We start from the raw sequence: 16,898 nt of genomic DNA, 5'->3' as shown, positions 1-16,898 counted from the left end.
TCTCCGATACCATTGAGGATATTATTGAGTACCATTAAGCTCATATTAAGTAGCAACAATGAGCCTGGCAGATGATCTCGAAACAATCCAGGACATCTCCGCGCATTTGAGAGAATTCTCGGATTACGATTCAGGGGGTCGCACCACCATTATTTCCGACGAGAAATAGAGTTTAAGCAATCTGCAAAGCACAATAATTCGGATGAACCGGGTGCAACATAAAGGCTCTCAACTCCATACTCTTCATTAACTGTCCCGGGTTCCAGGGAGTTGGGAAGTTGATGTTGGGTTATGCGCCTCCTCGGAAGCGAACACAGCCAACTTCAAAATCCCGAGATCATCGCTGTTTGCACCGATCAAATTATACGACGGTATCGGCTAAAGGGCAATCAACGGGTCACTTGGAAACTTTCACCTCAAGGTACAAACCTAATTCGCCCTGGGCCGTTTCTGGACGGGGATGACCGGGCAGACAATGTCGTTCGAAGAGGGCCTCCCGTTTTGAAAAACCTCCGGACGAGTATAATAGGCCGGTCCGTAGTTCCTCTCATGTATGCACGCGTTACCAACTTAAGACCAGACAATCTACTGTCAACTTTGAAAATCGGCGTGCATAACAGTCAACCGTTCGTTACAGTCTCATCTCATCAATCATGCAGCTCACAACTCTCACATCGCTCGCCCTCGCCTCCATGGCGATTGCTGCGCCGGCCGTGCAGCAAAACTCCGTGGTTCCTCTCTCCGAGAAGCTCAGGTCTTCGCACCCGGAGGCTTACGCAGCGTTCATGACTGCTCCTTTCATTGACCTGGGCCCTGCGACGGCGAACGAGAAGCGCCAGGCGGTCCCTGTGGACGGCCAGCCGAATGGAACGCGCCCCATCATCACGCCCGAGAACATTTTCGTGCTTCAGTGCTCTGATGCTGGGTTCCGGGGAGAGTGCCTTTCCTGGGGAGCCCCTCCTGGCAAGTGCGGTAAGCATGATTCTTCAACGCGACGTGACCCGTCGAGGCTATGAGCTCGAAACTGATGAAGCAATGCTCTTAGTCAACTTCTCTAGCTACAACAAGACTCAGGCTTTCTTGGACAAGTACGACAACCAGACTAGCTCCCTGAGCACCAACACCGGTGGTCTTTGCCAATTCTACAAGTAAGAAACCGAGCCAATCAGAAGCAATGTCGTCGCTGACATGGTACTGCAGGTTTACCGACTGCAACAATAAGGGTGATGATCGTGGCGTCACACTTTCTTACAACTACAACCTGGGTGAGGCCAGCGATGGCTACTCAGGCGACTACGACGACCAGATCAGCTCTTGTAAGTGGCAGACCTTTGGTATTTATTCAGCGAATTCTTGCTCACATTCAATCCAGGGAGGTGCTGAATGCCCGAGTTCGGAGTTAATGGAGAATTGAAAGATACCGAATGTTCGCGGTGCGATTCGGCACAACCGGAGCAAGCCCCTTTACGCGCCGACACGGCGGTTGAATGAGCTGCGCCAAAAGACCAAGAAAGTGTAACGGCGCGGGGCCCCATAACAGCCTAAAGGCGCAGGCCATTTGTAGAGTAGCGCAGAGGAAACTTCTGACTAGCTAGAGAAAAGTTATTCAATATGAGGCTCTTGGCGAGAGTTCCACCACGGGTCTCCCCTGTCGGGGGCCGAAAGGCGCACTGCGAATCCGAGAGTCGCGCCCGCTATCGCCTCAATCGGCGAGTCACCGCACTCTCACAATTGTCCGGGCGTCCGGTTCTGTGCCCCTGAAAAAGCCGCGTACCGCGTAAAATGGTGTTCTATGGATGTTCCTCAATGCAGATCCGGAGCTACCAGGTGTTCGTCCCATCTAATAGGCATCGGTCCCATTCTGGCGGAGCATCATCTACCGGATTGCGGAGCGACAACCCCGAGTATTTCGTTGCCCAGCGGAGCTCCATCGCCAATTCTTCCTGTACCGACCTGTACCAACGTTTCATGTAAGGGGAAACAATGACTCGGACAGGGGTTAATAGCACAGTAGACGGAACCTTAACGATGGTAACTCTCCTGACAGGTCGGTTGGTGGGATGAATCCGACGAGCTTCAATATCCGTAATCCAACAATATGAATTCACATATAACCAGAGCAGATCTACCACCAGCCGGTGGGAGCTATCATTCTATCGTTACAACTTCTTGCATTCTGACACTCGTGGTGCTAGCACTACTTACATTCTTTTCTTCAGGTCCCATCGCAGACCGTTCCATTCATTGTCCAAGCTTTGCTTGATCTTCATTCACTATTTTCAGCATTTGACACCCCAGCACAATGTGGCAAGGATCTCACTTGGCTTGGCTTCTTGCCGCCGCAAACATCATTGTCCCTGGTGTCCGGGCCGTTGACACTCTTGTCGATGTCGGATATGCCAAGTTTCAGGGTGCCGTTACGAATGCCGATCTAGGTGTGACAACCTGGAAGGGCATTCAGTTCGGCGCTCCTCCGGTCGGCGACCTCCGCTTCGCCGCCCCGGCCGATCCGGTCCAGACCGGCACTGTTAATGCCACGGCCCACGGCCCCATCTGCCCGCCTCAGCAGCCCACTGACTGGACCGTCACCGGCACCTATGAGCGCTTCACGGTTGATGAAGACTGTCTCTACCTGGCCGTCACTGCCCCTTCTGGTGCCAATGTTGACTCCAAGTTGCCCGTAGTCTTCTTCATCCAGGGCGGTGGATTCGGCTCGAACTCCAACGCCAACTGGGACGCCAGCGAGATTGCTTCCGACGGCAACGTCATCGTTGTTCAAACCAACTACCGCGTTGGCATGTACGGCTTCCTTCAGAGTGAGGAGGTTCGCGCTGGCGGTGGTCTGAACGCCGGCGTCAGGGACATGATCAAGGCTCTCGAGTGGGTTCAGACCAACATTGAGAAATTCGGCGGAAACCCCGAGCAAGTTGTCCTCGATGGAGTCAGTGCTGGTGGCTCCGCCGTTGGCCTTCTCATGGCCGCCGACACTGGCGGCAAGAAGCTCTTCGCCGGCGGAATTGCCGAGTCCGGTGGTTGGGTCACGATGAGAACCATGGAGCAGGGCCAGGGCCAGTACGATTGCCTCGTCAAGGAGAAGAACTGCACCGATGCGACCGACTCCTTGTCCTGCCTGCGTGCTCTTAACCAGTCTGAGGTCCGTTCATCCAGCTGCTGGTTCAACCCCGGAATCGACGGCGAGCTCTTCTCAGACAGCATGGTCAACCTCTTCGAGGCCGGCAAATACACCAAGGTCCCGACCATCTGGGGTTCTTGCGCCAACGAGGGAACCATGTACTCCGCGCCGCAGTCCACCAACTCCACTGATGAGGCGAACACATGGCTCCTCGGCCAGGACCCCTCCCTCTCCAACAGCTCCCTGGCCATCCTCGACGACCTCTACATCGACGTTCCCCAGCCCGTCTTCCCTGAGTCCGGAGTCAAGTGGCGCCAGGCCGCCAACGCCATCGGCGACGTCGGCACCCACTGCATTGTTCGCAACATTCAGAACTACCTGGCCCGCGACGAGGTGACGACCTACAACTACAGATACGGCGTGCTCGACCCTAAGAACGAGGCCGAGGGCTTCGGTGCGTACCACACCGTCAACACGTACGCCTTCTGGGGCCCCAACCGCACCGATGGATCCGCGCCCGACTCGTACTTCAACATCAACGCGCCCATCATCTCACAGTTCCGCAAGTACTGGGTCTCCTTCATCAAGAACCTGGACCCCAACACCGACCGCGAGAAGGGCGCTGCTGAGTGGAGGCCGTTCACCGGTCCCGAGGGCCGCGAGAGGTTGTTTGTGCAGACGAACAACACGCACATGGAGAGAATGAGCTCTGCTCAGGCTCTGAGGTGCGATGTTGTCAGACCCTTCTCCAACAACCTGGGCAAGCCTGTGGATACTGGCGTTGTCACTGAGTTGGACGCTACTTTGGCAGCTGGCATCAACAGCACAACTGAGTCTACCGCTTTTGGCAAGAAGAGACACGTCAGGCAGTTCTCTCGTTACTACTGATTCACAGTACTGTAATCAGCTCGGCTGCCTAAGATTCATTTTCACATATGTACTTATTATAGCATGGACTGGGCTCTAGGCCGATCCGTACATGAAGTGACATTCTGTCAACGTTCACATTATGTGCTCTACCATTACTCTTCGCATAGTGACGCGTCACATTGCATGATTCCCTAACCATCGTTACAGAACATAACGGAACATGGGCTGGCCAATAGGTCAGTATGCCTGTGCTCCAGAGTTTGAGAGTCGTACTTACGTTTTGCTTGTCGGTGACATCCTCAAAGCCCAGTGCCTCACCTTCCCTTTGCATTTCAGCAATCTCCTCCTCGGACTTGCCATCAAGCATCTGGTCTCTCTTTTTGTTCTCTCGGACGTAGATGAATCTGAGAATCTGATTCATGACCAGGTTTAAAATAAAACCGCACAGCATGGCCACGATTCCGTTGTGATATGCGGGCGCCTCTGTGCTCTTGAAAAACTGGGGGCCAGCGATTTGGCCAACACAGTAGCAGACGAAGACCCAACCGGACGCAACAGATCGCTTGGTGCTACCAGCGATGTTGGTAGAAAGGAGGCCAAGGATGACCATGAAGCCGACGGGATAAGCTCCGAGAAGCCAAACTCCTACCAGACGGCCCCATTTGTTGTCCAAATGGAGTTGGTTGATCAAGCATGTACCAATGATCTGAGCAATTTTTATGTTAGCAATTATTCCATTCCTCATCCTTGAAATAGCGGACTCACGGGAGGAATCATGGCAACTGTGCCAATATGCAGTCTCGAGTTAGAGATCTTGCTTGTCAAGAAGCCAGCGCCAAGTTGAGCAACAACTTGAACCGTCGAAAGCGGGAGGTTCATGAGGGTCGTCTGCAGTGAGTTGAAGCCGAAACCTTGGATGATCAAGGAGCCAAACGCCAGTCCTCCCGAAGCAATGGCGTTGACGAACGAGATGAGGCCAAGTAGAATAACTGCTGGATCCTTGGCCGCCTCCACAACCTGGGCCATGACGAAGTTCCGGCTGCGCCCCGTGCCTGTCTTGTTTTCGGCAACACGTTGCACAGCAATAACCTTCTCCCGCTCCGTCAACCACTTGACCTTGGCAGGACTGTCAGGCACAAAGATAGTGAAGACCACGCCCCAGACCACGGTCATGGCACCAAGAATCAGGAAGATGTACTTCCACGGAGACAGTGATCCGGTGATATGGCCGATTCCAAAGGCGAGCAGCGTGCCAATGAAGCTGCCGACGCCGAGGAACGAGACCCACATCGCCGAGCGACCGGCTTGCTCCTGACGGGACCACCACATGCCGGTAACAGCGACGAATCCGGGGCTGATGGTGGCCTCGGTGGCACCAAGAAGGAATCGCACGCTTGCGAGACCAGCGAATGAGCTGCATGCCGCAGTGGTCATTAAGATCATGCCCCAAAGAATGATGTTGGCACCCAGAAACTTTGCGACCGGGAAGCGCTGGAGAACGGCGACGCCCGGATATTCCGCAACCAGATATCCGAAGTAAAAGATGCTGCTCGCCCAGCTATACTGTTGGCCATGTAGCTTATTGTCGGGAATGATTCCCCAAACAGAGCTGTATCCAAGCGAAGTCTTGTCGATGAACTGCAGAGCATATGTGATGCAAAGAAAAGGCAAAATCCTCGTTCAGGTAAGCGTGGTTAACCCATATTTTCACAAATCAAGTACCTTAGATCGATCTTTCGAAGTACGGCCTTGGACTCCGCCTCGGATAACGGAGCAGAGTTTAGAGCAGACGCGGCAAGATCACCAGTCTCATCGGTGATGTGGTGCTTTGAGATCGGATCATCGTCTCCGGGAGAGGGGCCGGTAGTGGGGTTAATGTCGGAGGCGGCCCGCTTCTCCGGATCGGAGGCTATTTCGGTTGCAGCCATTTCGATGTGTGTGAATATGAAGCTTCTCGGCCGGCTTTTTCGAAGGTTGGCTTGTTTCCGAAGCACGAACACGAAGTCTTCTTTCTCTCCCTGAAATCTGGGAAATCGTGAGTCTTTATCAGTCGCCGCATCTGTTATGAGCAAGGGGAGTGGAGACCGGATATCGGGCCACATCCGACGATCGGCAATTGGTCTTTTTCAATGGTCTTATCTCAGGTCATTTCCTACCCCGAACATCCCCGCTAAAGAATCCCCGGCGGCGAACCGACTTGTTGGGATTGGCAGAAGCTGTTCTTGTTACACACTATCCTGTTGCTTATCGATTTCGCGCTGAGTGTGTGTGCGGATGATTTTGGTTGTTCAGGAGGGAGGCACTGTCGAAAAACATGGACCTTGATGGAACACTCATGCCAGCGCAGCTTTGTTACATCGTATCACCGATAGACATCAGCTTGACAGCTTTCCCCGTCGGTGGCCACGTGCCTCAAGGATCACAAAAACGAACGGTTGAAGTTTTTCTTTTCTCCGGGGAACTGATGGTAGCCCCAGCGTAACCGGAGCGCTGGGTGGCTGGAAACTGTACCGAGTCAACGAAAGTGGAGATGTGCATATCGGGTAGATATCTCCCGCGGGGAACGAACCATTTTGGTATGATCTGTTGCCGCCTTAAGCTGGACTGTGGACAGAGGCTGGCAGTTTGCTTGTTCATTATCTTGCGTAATCCGATATCATCACCGCCCACGATTCAAGTTCTTCTGTCTAGAGATTAATTGCTTGTACAAAAGAAGGGCCACGCTCCAACACCAACGCCTCATCAGCGAACCCCTACACGAAGAGCATTCTGCCCGCAGACCGACCGCTGGGCGCAGTGGCAACTACGACAACCATAGCGAGACTTGCATCCGGAACATTGACCTCGCCGAAAGGAGAGATCCCTTGAAACGGTAAGGTGATGTTTGCAGTGACGCTCCACTCACTACCCTCGAATGACACAGGCAGCACAGGTATGCCGTCGACATGGACTTCCACCTTGACATCTGGATCCCAGCAGCTTTCTAACATGGCAGTACCCCTAATCAAAACCCTCTGTTCACCAATTCTCAAAGCACTGGCGTTCAGTTCAGGGGCAGCATAAAGGCCATGAATCTTCCTCCCACGCCGTAAGGGAATTAGGTCTGTCTCAAGCCCTGGAGTTCGAGGTGGGACAAATCTGACTTTGTCGTGAGCTTGCTCGAAGGCGTAAGCATAGCTTATGATCGAAGTATCGTCGTAGGATTTGGTCGCAAATGTGAGGCCGACAGGCATACCGGTGTCGTTCATGGCTCCCATGGTGACGGTTACAATAGGAACGCCAAGCTGCCGAATCGCGAAGTTACCAGATGATCTTGCGACGCCATTTCTCCACGTGGGAACAGCTGCTTCGTTGTCGACCTCGACTCTCTCACGCCCGACATCGCCATTCGCTGGCCATACAACAGCATCTAGCCCTTTCTCGTCCAACCAGTCCTCCAAGTCCCGCTCACGTCGGTCTTCTAGACTTTGAAGCCATGCTCCGAGACCAGGGATGTCGACAATTTTGCCTGTGCGACTTTTGACTGCTTCAACATAGCGTGCATTAGACTGAGTTCTGTTTCCGAAGCGGTTGCCGTATCGGTCGGGAATGGTTCCAGGAAGTTGTGGAAAGATGAGCGCCGGGTCAACGTCAGCAAGCGTTGTAACACTGCTGGTGTCATTGACCATATGTAGAAAGTCATCCCAAGCATACGCATCCATATCCCCCGGGCTCGCGCTGCCATTGAAATACGATGGCAAGGGATATTCGCTATTGACTTCATTGACTGCCGGGACAACCTCATGATTCGTAACAAGAGGGAACTCCACCTCTTGCACTTCAGCACCCAATGACTCAAGAGTGACGCGAGCGTCCGCCCACAGTGCCCGGATAGAATCTCGAAGAAAGACAGGTTGCGCTGCCGGGTCATTTCCTCCGATGAACATCCTAGGGACACCGATCCTTTTGCCATGCAACGCACTTGCGTTCGCCAAAGTGGTATACGAAGCAGGTCTAATATTCTCAACTTTTGGGAGGTCCACAAAGGGCTGCCCTCTCCAAAAGTCACCTTCGGTATGATGGTCGGTAACAGCTATTACGTCCAACATAGCCATGAGATCCTTAACACTCCTTGTATGTGGAACGACGACATCTGCCGAACAGGTCAGGGGCCAGTTGCCCCTGATAGAAAGCATACCTCGCGACGGAGTGTATGCAACAACGCCGTTATTGGAAGCTGGCGATCTTCCAGATGATACGGTCTCTTCTGCCAAGCCAAATGCGGCCATACTCGAAGCTGTGGAAACCCCACAGCCATTTGACGATCCAGAGCCCATCGCTGCTGCCAGGTAAGAGGAGTTGTACGGACTTTCAGCTCTTCCATAAAGACCTCGTTGCATACCACCGTTAGCCATCGGAGGCATGTTCGTCTTTCCCAAAGGGATTCCTCCCGCGGAACGAATTGCTCCGACCGTGAAGGCGTCAACGCCGGCTGTAAGATTTCTAAACGCCGGAGACCCAGCTGCGACTGGCAGTCCCTTCATCGTGAAGCTGTCCTTTGCAGTGAAGGGAATTCCTTCTAGCAGAGAGCGAATGCTGCCGTTGTTGCCACTTCGGTAGTCATCAGAAGCCTCAGCATCCTCGAAAGCGTTGGTGTTTAGGACTGGAATCGCGTTAAGCCGATGGTTACGGCGGTCGTAGTATGCTACTCGATGAAGATGCTTTGCAAGTAACTGGACAGAGTTTATCCGCCCATCCCTCAGAGAATTCTGCAAGTCGTCTATCGAGGCCTCGACAATACTCAGACGCTGGAATTCATGAGATTTATGCCGGGAGACCGATTGATTGGTACTTACAGGAGCTTCTGCAACACATATGGAAGCATGTATCGCTAAGATGAAAAAGGCAACGATGCGATTCTTCATAATGTACACCTTAATTGTAGGACGAGCTGCTGACGGGAAAGCCCTGGTTTGGCAGGGAACTCAGGAAGTTGCTGCAAGCTTTCGTGCTGGGTTTGTTTCATTCTTGAACTCCAGTCTGCCGCTCACCGAATGAACTTCGCGATTATCTCGCGCATCTCACACTTGCATTCAAGCGTGTAGAAATCTCCCCGTCGTTCGATTCTGTCGTATGCCTAGGAGAGTTGCGATAATAACAAACGTTCCCATCCAAGAAAAGCCCCCAGATGTTTCTTGGCTGCATGCCAACTCATCATAATGAGAATAATTACAAACATACTATGCGAAGATGCTGTCTTAAGTCCGTGAGGTCGGTCGTCGGCAAGTCGCAGCGGATGTGAGGGGCAAGTCTTGTAATTGGCTGAAGATCCTTATCAGCAAAGGATCATGCAGCCCCAAGACCGTAACCTCCATGCAGCAAGGACTGCCCAAGACGGCAGGCCCATATGTACTCTCTTCGGCAGAAACGCTGCCGCTAAGTCAACATGCTGATACCCAAATACTATCACTTCAACCCCCGCTGATAAGGTTGTTTTCTGACGAGATCGTTGGCCTCAACCTGCGCGATCTCTTCCCCCACCGTTCCTAGAGGTCAAAACACAACTTGGCTCCCGGGAAGCTTGCCTAGCAATACGACAACGAAGCCTTTCATTGCGATAACCATCTTGGCATTACTTGCCAGCCTTACTCAATGTATAGAGATTGCATGCAAGGGAATCAACGATGATCAACAGAACATTGTAACTCTGCGGAGAAGTTTGAACTGAGGATTAGGCGCAAAGGTTCCAGCTCGCGAGGTCCGGTGGTTTCTTGGCAGGATTTCCAACAAGCAACATTTAAGGTATCGAACTTGCAACCCATCCGGAGAGTCGCATATCAAACTCAGCGACATACCAACATTACCTCGACTACTCTTTCGGCCGCTACCATCATGTTACGCATACTGCTTTCAGTGATCATATGGGCACTTCAAGTTGGCTCAGTAGCCAGCGCAATCATACCTGATATTCGCGCTGACAGTAACCGCGATGGTGTCGTTGATATGGAAGGCGACTCCGACACTGGAAACAAAGCCATCTGGACTGAAGGAAGGGGCGCCATATTCCTCCCCAATATCGGAGATAAATATTTAAGGTGTCCAAACACCGACCTAAACAGCATGCCACTTAGCAACGACGAACTGGCCTTCTGCAATGACGCATCAGGTCATATGCTATTAGCACCAGAGTACGTCGCCCCTTTGAAGACGATGCCTCTTCAAAGAATCTCCGATGGGGCAATTGCTCATGTGTACGCAACACCCCGTCCTGCGTATGAGCGGGTGCGAATCTTTCTCCTTGACGAACTGGAAAGTCCCAACTCTACGGGCTCGTGGCGCCTGGTAGACAGGCAGTTCAACTTCAATGCAACTCAGCTTTGGGCCGGTCTTACACTAGGAATTGATGGCCGTGAGTTTGTGAAAGATTCGGAAATTTGGGACGGTCATGTTACGATCAACTTCGATGTCTACGATACTCCAGGGTCCATCAACTTCGTCAGGGACTCTGTGGCCTTGAAAGTCGCTCCAATCCTCACGCATCACCATTTGCAAAAGGTCGAGACGCTGGTCTCGACTTGGGCAAATGATACGAACCCTGTGCAACAATACTTCATCGAGCAATTAGATGCGGCACGGAAGGCCGTCGATATCAGCAATCCTATGTGGCTTTTCAATCAGTCCTCCGACATATGGGCTCAAGACGTTGTCGAGCCCGCTTACGCAAGTATGCCTGGTCCTGATGGGCCCATTGCCATCCGCATCATGCTTCGGTCCGCGCAGTCCACTCGCGCGGGAGGCCGACAAGCTTTTGAGCAGATGAGAGGTCCTGGCTTTGGCGCATTCCAACCTAGTGGCTACTCCGGTACTGGCTTTCCTGGGTCTGGATTCGGCTATCATACCATCAACAGCTACGGCAACCTTGAAACGATTCCACCCCACAGATCCAAGCGAGGAATTTTGTATAAAGCCGGCCGTGTTATTCAAGGCAAGCACTATGACAGCTTCCCAGCGCAGGCAGTTCGGGACCTGATCTTCAGCAACGGTGTGCAGTCAACATTGTTCCTCGAGACAGGATGGCTCCGAGTTGGGCATGTTGATGAGTTTGTTCAGTTCCTCCCGTACGATAACGATCTGGGCTTCACTATTGCTATTGTCACCCCTGATCTCGCGATCAATATTTTCCAAGAAGCTCAAGCTGCTGGTTATGGAGAGGCAATGGCTATCAGTTTCGACGCCCAGCCACAGATTGACCGTTTCAAAGTGGATATGCCGCTGTACCTGAACCTCACCATCAACGATGTCTTATCCAACGCCACATTTATGGAGATCAATGCATACGCCCAGAAGTGGATCAACCATAATCTCGACATCCTTCTCTCTGAGATACCACTCGATCGCGACGACGTCATACACGTACCAGGCCTGTTTCGCGATCGGTCCGCGGGTGGGGTCTATGTCAATTCTGACGGCCTAGACTTCTACTGGCCTCCTGTTTTGAAAGACGAATACCAACTTGGAGCTTTTCTTCCGAGTGCAATCAACGGTATTGTGGTCGGTGACCAATACTTGAGTCCGAACCCCTTTGGGCCTGTGGTTAGCGGCGAAGACATTCTAGCGAAAGCCGTGAGAGCAGCTTATTCCCGCGCAGGGATGAATGTAACTTTCATTGATGATTATTTCAGCCATCATATTAGAGGAGGGGAGGTACAGTGTGGTTCGAATACACTGAGACAAACTGACATAGCCTGGTGGTAGCGGGGTGCTTGGGTTTGTGTCTGTAGTTTGCTGTGTGGCGCGTGATGGTTGTTCAGTTTTGGCCTCTTTTTGGCCTCTCATGTTTGGCCCCACATGTTTTGGCCTCTTCGCTGAGGACGGACTCGACAGACTAGGCAGCAGGTGGAGCTCCTGCCGACAGACTCAGTGGTGAGCACGAAACCTGGTTTAGTGACTCACCGTGTAATTATTCAATTTAAGAGTAGGACAATATTTTCAAGGTCATTATGTTATTTTATCTGTGCGTGAATCGTCATGATAAAACCTCTGATGGAACTGACGTTGTATGAAGACTATACATGCCGTTTTCTGTGCCAATATCTTTGCTTTTTAATTAAGTCTCAACTATCTTAACAATCCTTCCCGCCTCCCACGTTTTGGCCAGGATCGACAAGCAGTATCTTGCGACATACACAGCTTCCCCCTCTTCTCCTTCGACTGGTGACATTCATTGGACGTTTCAACAAGATGGCGGAAGAATACTCCGAGCCCAGAACGAGCGTCTGGGAACAGACTGACAGCGATCACATATGTCAAATTTGCGGCATGAGGATTTACAGGAGCTGGTATGGCTGGGGGCGAGAAAATCCGCCACAATGGGGGGTAACAGACGAAGAGCTTCAGGAACAACTGAAGTGGTGCAGCGACATCCGCTTACTCTGCGACCCAGACTGCGAATTTGAACAACTTCTCCCCGATTTTGAGTGTGATCAGATGTCATGGGGGTTTCTTGAAACTCGAGAAAGCCTAAAAGTGCCGTCTGAAGTGAGACCCAGGTCTCAAGCTTCCGAAATCGAGGTATATCGCGGCGAGTATCGCTCAGGGCCAATTTTCACACGGCACACCCCCGATGGCAAACGCGATTTGAACATCTACATGGACTACTTCCTGGGCTTGGGCGAGCAATCCTACGCTGCTGTACACACCGTCTGTCTGGAAATAGCGAGGAAAGTCTTCAAATCTTCGTCAGTTGCCCATGTTAGACATTTACGAGGGCTGTTCACTGCTCTTCGCTGGAGGGAAGGTATCCATTTCAAGTGCACCAGCTGGTTCAATCCAGGCGTGAACTATTCTCTCGCGGAACATGGTTATTATCTCCCTTATCCAGAATGGGATGTAAATGGCTTTGAAGGGGTGCACTGGCCTGGACCTCATTCGTCGACAAGAGCAAACGTTTTCCATGTGAGTACAACGCTTGTGACATGACTCTATTCTACTAGGTATTAACCATGACAGTCGTTGGCCCAGGACCCTCTGGAGATAAAGAATCTCACAGGCTGTCTTCTGAAAAACCTCAGACCATGTCGATCACGTGTCAGCTTCAGAGACGAGGCTGCCGGGGTTGCTACAAACCTAAGCCGGATGCCCGTCGAGATAATGAATGCGATACTCGATGAATTAGATGCACGAGAAATGCCGCGCATCTCCTCTCGTCTAGTTCCACAGGCCCTGTGAAAGGAACAGCTCAAAGCAGGATGTCAAGGGCTTCTGCCGTGGCTGTGGGATGTTGAACCAGCGTTGATCGACGCCAAAGACGCCGAGCCATGCCCTGGTAGCCCCGAATTTGAATGGGACTGGGAACTTTTGTTCCGCCAGCTGAGTCGTGGTATCGATTACGGAAAGATTACAGAGCCGATAGATAGGCACCGGGTTGAAGACTTACGCCAAGTCGATTTGGTCTTCGACAAAGCCTGCACTGGGTACTCCACGGACATGCAATATGTACCCGCTGGACTACATAATCGACGTCGCGTTTGGCAGCTTCTTGAAGAGATGTTTGTGGGTGATGCGCTTCCTTGGGAGACGACCGTTGTCAGCGGCTATGCAAGCGCAACGCACATCCCTGCGATTGAGGACTGCGTCCCACTTTGGTGGAATAAGTCTGGAGATCAGATCTTGTCTGAGCCAATTTGGATTCCGTCAATCAACAACATTGATGCGTTCAAACGAAGACTTGGAGGGGAGGTTTACATACTGGAAGGCTACGCCGGGCTTCAGTACTGGCAGAAACCGTCGCTTATTGCACAACATGAGACCTCGGACGACGAGACAGAAACACCAGATGTCCATGGAGCTTCAGTTGAAGAGATATACAGTGTATTGAGACCATTGGGTTATCCGGTATGAGATAAGGTGGTAGCAATAACAGATGATTGATCTTAGCTTATGGTCATTTTACAGAACACTGTGCCTAGCTCATTATTCCTGAAAAAAATGCATGCTCCAGTGTTGCCTTGATATCTCGGGAGCTAAATCCGATATGAAACTTGACAACGCCCTCCGGAATGACCCACGTGCGACGCATTTCATCATAGTAGCTCACATCACGTCTCGTCAGCTCAAAAAGGACATCGCCGCTCTCACCGGCTGCCAGTACCAGCTTCTCAAATCCACGAAGCACCTGGACTGGTGTTCCCGGTGGTGAGGTTGAAACAGGCAGAGAGACGTAGAGTTGCGGGACGATACCTCCAGTGATCAGGCCTGTATTGGTTACCGTGGTCTTGATTGTCAGGACGCTATGCCAAAGATCGGGATGGCCACCCGGAACGACAGACTTCGACGGATCGGGTTCTGCAGTAAGATTGTTGGCAACTTGCATCACGTCAACCTCACTAGACATTTCAAAAGTGGTGTAACTTAGGCCAAATCCAAAGGCATAGCGAGGTTCGATTTCATTCGCGTCAAGATGGCGATAGTCAATCAAGAGGCCCTCTTCGAAGTCTGACTGCCAAGCGTCAGGTGATGTAGCATTTGTGAGGTTGACGATAGGGATGTCGATATCGCTGCTGTTGAATGGAATAGAGTATGGCAGCCTCCCAGACGGGTTGACGTCTCCCCACAAGACATCGACAATTGAGTTGCCCGTCTCCTGGCCCGGAAGATGTGCAGCGAGAATAGCTTTGACGTTCGGATGATCTGCCCAAGGCATCGTATTGACCCCGACAGAATGGGTGATCACAATCGTATTGTTACATCTCCTGGCAACCTGTTCCACGACGGCGGTGGAGTTCCAGTCGAACTCGTAGCTGGTCCGGTCTCGCGTCTCCCCAGAGAAGGAATTGAGGAAGACCAAACAAATGTCAGGGATCGGGTAGAGAGCCGAAAAGTCGCCCTGCGCAATGACGCTATTCCGTAGCATGTACTGAACTCGCGATCCTGTCTCTTTGGCTCTAGCCTTGATTGCCTCCAACGGAGACACCAAGTACGTATGTCTTCCCGAAGCCGCGCCGCTTCCAACGTCAAGGGTCCCTATCTCGAATTGTCGGTTGAAAGTGAGGCCGTCAGTAGGGTCCGCCGCATCGTTACCAAATATGCCGATATTCTTCGGGTTCTTCAGCGGGAGGATGCCTTCGTTTTTAAGGAGCACAGTTGACTCTGCGGCAATCCTTCGGATGAGATGGCCGTGTTGTCCGCGAACGTCGCGCGATTCAGGATACGGAGGTGGAAAGAGATCTAGGACATTTGACCAAGCCGCAAAAGTGTACATCAGAGACCAGTCGGTTTCCGGGTATTCGCTTGTGTCTTGGTCCATGTAATAGTACCCAGTAAGAATTCTGCGGACCATCTCGTCGATTCGTGCTTCCTCGACTGAGCCATCGTCGATCATGGCAGTGATGTTTTCCGGGCCCCAGTAGCTTTGGCCCGTCTGGATAGTTGACTCGTCGTACGCGCCAGGCATGTTGAGATCCAATCCGGCATTGATAGATTTTGCCCCAGAATGAGTTGCAAACCAGTCAGAGATGACATATCCGTCGAATCCCATCTCATCTCGAAGAACAGTTTTCAGGAGATGTTCGTTCTCGCAGACGTAAGTGCCGTTAACGCGGTTATAGCTACACATGATGCTCGTGGTGCCAGCTTTGATTGCGTTGTAAAAAGGCCAAGCGTAGAGTTCGCGGATAGCCCGATCGCCAACGTTGGATGATATTCCCTCAATCCGCTTACCATCCACTATTGTGTAAGTTCGTTGAAGTTCTTGCTCGTTAGCAAGGAAATGCTTCGAGCAGGTCTGAACGCCCATCGACTGGATTCCTAGGACAGTCTGCTCCATAGCCACACCTGACAGGTAAGGGTCCACTGAAAAGCCCTCCCAGTTTCGACCGCCGAGTGCGTGCCTTCCAAGTGGGCCTGAAGAAGGTCTTGCATGATGTCAGTATGTTCCTTGGGACGGATAATAGACCGTAGTATCATGGACTTACCCCAGGGCGATATTGATTCCCTTGCCCCTGAATTCCTCACCAATCGCCCTTGCCCTCTCGAGCATCAAGCCCTTGTCCCAACTGGCGGCGGCCGTAAGTCCAGCTGGGAAGACACTGACGAGGTCTGCAATATTGATGCCATTGGGTCCGTCTTGCATGCAAATACCCTTGAAGTCGGCATGATCGATGGGTAGGATGTTGCCAATGCACGGGGCGACACCAATTGCCAGCTTGCCCGTCACAAATGTCGCCTTCTCGGTAAGATTGAGTTGAGACAAAAGATTTTCAGCCTTTTCGATTGCTTCGTTCCACTTCGTAGAGTTACGTTCTAGGTAAGAATATGTCAGCACGTCCTAAAGCTTGCTTGTCAAATCCTTGAGTTTCTCTTTGCAATACAACATGACGTACCAGCTAGGTTTGCCCCCCGACCGACGGGCAGAAATATGCCGATGCCTATGATGAAATTGGGGAAGCTGAGGGATTTCATGGCGAACGAAGATACGGTACACCGATGCCGAACTTAGTCCAAGAAGAACAACGATGCCGTAAATATAAGAATGCGGTCTCTGTGTTGCAGGCACATTGTCTTGCACTCAGTGGAAGCTTTTGTAATGGATCGACGAACTTCTTTGATGCGCCTTTTATATCCTCCATCCCCTCGGTCATCTTTGCCCCGGGTTGGAGATTACCCCAGACTGGCTGCCTGCCATATTTCACCGCCGTTGGGCCGTGATGCCTTCTCCAGACAGGGGACTGCCGACGGTAATACCAAGAAGTGAGAGGAGATTGAGCCGATGCCGAATACGCGGAGTGAGAGAGCCTGAACAAGTGACGTGGCTCGGTGCCACCACCAAGTAAAGCGCGCCACGGTGAAAGACGCGGTTAATACTCGCATTCGGAATCATTACTGACAAGGGCTTCACGAATAGTCTTACATGCAACCT

At 51.9% G+C, this 16,898-nt stretch overlaps 7 protein-coding genes across 7 annotated transcripts; 4 read left to right on the top strand and 3 right to left on the bottom strand.

The window, feature by feature from the left end:
* Window positions 1-653: 653 nt before the first annotated feature.
* GCG54_00006422 (uncharacterized protein) lies at window positions 654-1,383 on the top strand (the record flags this gene model as incomplete). The annotated part of the gene is made up of 4 exons (XM_045406424.1): window positions 654-972; window positions 1,034-1,148; window positions 1,201-1,316; window positions 1,373-1,383. 4 exons carry the CDS (start codon window positions 654-656, stop codon window positions 1,381-1,383), a joined length of 561 nt encoding a protein of 186 aa, XP_045267716.1.
* A 919-nt stretch (window positions 1,384-2,302) lies between these two features.
* On the top strand, window positions 2,303-4,021 carry GCG54_00006421 (Carboxylesterase 5A; the record flags this gene model as incomplete). The annotated part of the gene is made up of 1 exon (XM_045406423.1): window positions 2,303-4,021. One exon carries the CDS (start codon window positions 2,303-2,305, stop codon window positions 4,019-4,021), a length of 1,719 nt encoding a protein of 572 aa, XP_045267715.1.
* Window positions 4,022-4,204: 183 nt separating this feature from the next.
* On the bottom strand, window positions 4,205-5,931 carry GCG54_00006420 (putative transporter; the record flags this gene model as incomplete). Its single annotated transcript, XM_045406422.1, has 4 exons — window positions 4,205-4,228; window positions 4,281-4,709; window positions 4,769-5,678; window positions 5,726-5,931. 4 exons carry the CDS (start codon window positions 5,929-5,931, stop codon window positions 4,205-4,207), a joined length of 1,569 nt encoding a protein of 522 aa, XP_045267714.1.
* Window positions 5,932-6,756: 825 nt separating this feature from the next.
* On the bottom strand, window positions 6,757-8,907 carry GCG54_00006419 (uncharacterized protein; the record flags this gene model as incomplete). The annotated part of the gene is made up of 2 exons (XM_045406421.1): window positions 6,757-8,790; window positions 8,839-8,907. The coding sequence occupies 2 exons, from the start codon at window positions 8,905-8,907 to the stop codon at window positions 6,757-6,759; spliced, it is 2,103 nt and encodes a 700-aa protein (XP_045267713.1).
* A 1,195-nt stretch (window positions 8,908-10,102) lies between these two features.
* On the top strand, window positions 10,103-11,636 carry GCG54_00006418 (Protein-arginine deiminase type-3; the record flags this gene model as incomplete). The annotated part of the gene is given in 2 exon segments (XM_045406420.1): window positions 10,103-11,605; window positions 11,616-11,636. 2 exon segments carry the CDS (start codon window positions 10,103-10,105, stop codon window positions 11,634-11,636), a joined length of 1,524 nt encoding a protein of 507 aa, XP_045267712.1.
* Window positions 11,637-13,468: 1,832 nt separating this feature from the next.
* GCG54_00006417 (uncharacterized protein) lies at window positions 13,469-13,882 on the top strand (the record flags this gene model as incomplete). The annotated part of the gene is made up of 1 exon (XM_045406419.1): window positions 13,469-13,882. The coding sequence occupies one exon, from the start codon at window positions 13,469-13,471 to the stop codon at window positions 13,880-13,882; it is 414 nt and encodes a 137-aa protein (XP_045267711.1).
* Window positions 13,883-13,946: 64 nt separating this feature from the next.
* On the bottom strand, window positions 13,947-16,441 carry GCG54_00006416 (putative beta-glucosidase G; the record flags this gene model as incomplete). Its single annotated transcript, XM_045406418.1, has 3 exons — window positions 13,947-15,894; window positions 15,955-16,282; window positions 16,363-16,441. The coding sequence occupies 3 exons, from the start codon at window positions 16,439-16,441 to the stop codon at window positions 13,947-13,949; spliced, it is 2,355 nt and encodes a 784-aa protein (XP_045267710.1).
* Between the last annotated feature and the right edge of the window lie 457 nt (window positions 16,442-16,898).

This window comes from Colletotrichum gloeosporioides (assembly GCF_011800055.1).
Source record: "Colletotrichum gloeosporioides strain Lc1 chromosome Unknown consensus_19, whole genome shotgun sequence".
In the NCBI taxonomy this organism is placed as follows: domain Eukaryota; kingdom Fungi; phylum Ascomycota; class Sordariomycetes; order Glomerellales; family Glomerellaceae; genus Colletotrichum; species Colletotrichum gloeosporioides.
Note: the sequence above shows the minus strand (reverse complement) of the source record. Positions and strands in the feature narration are given on the sequence as shown.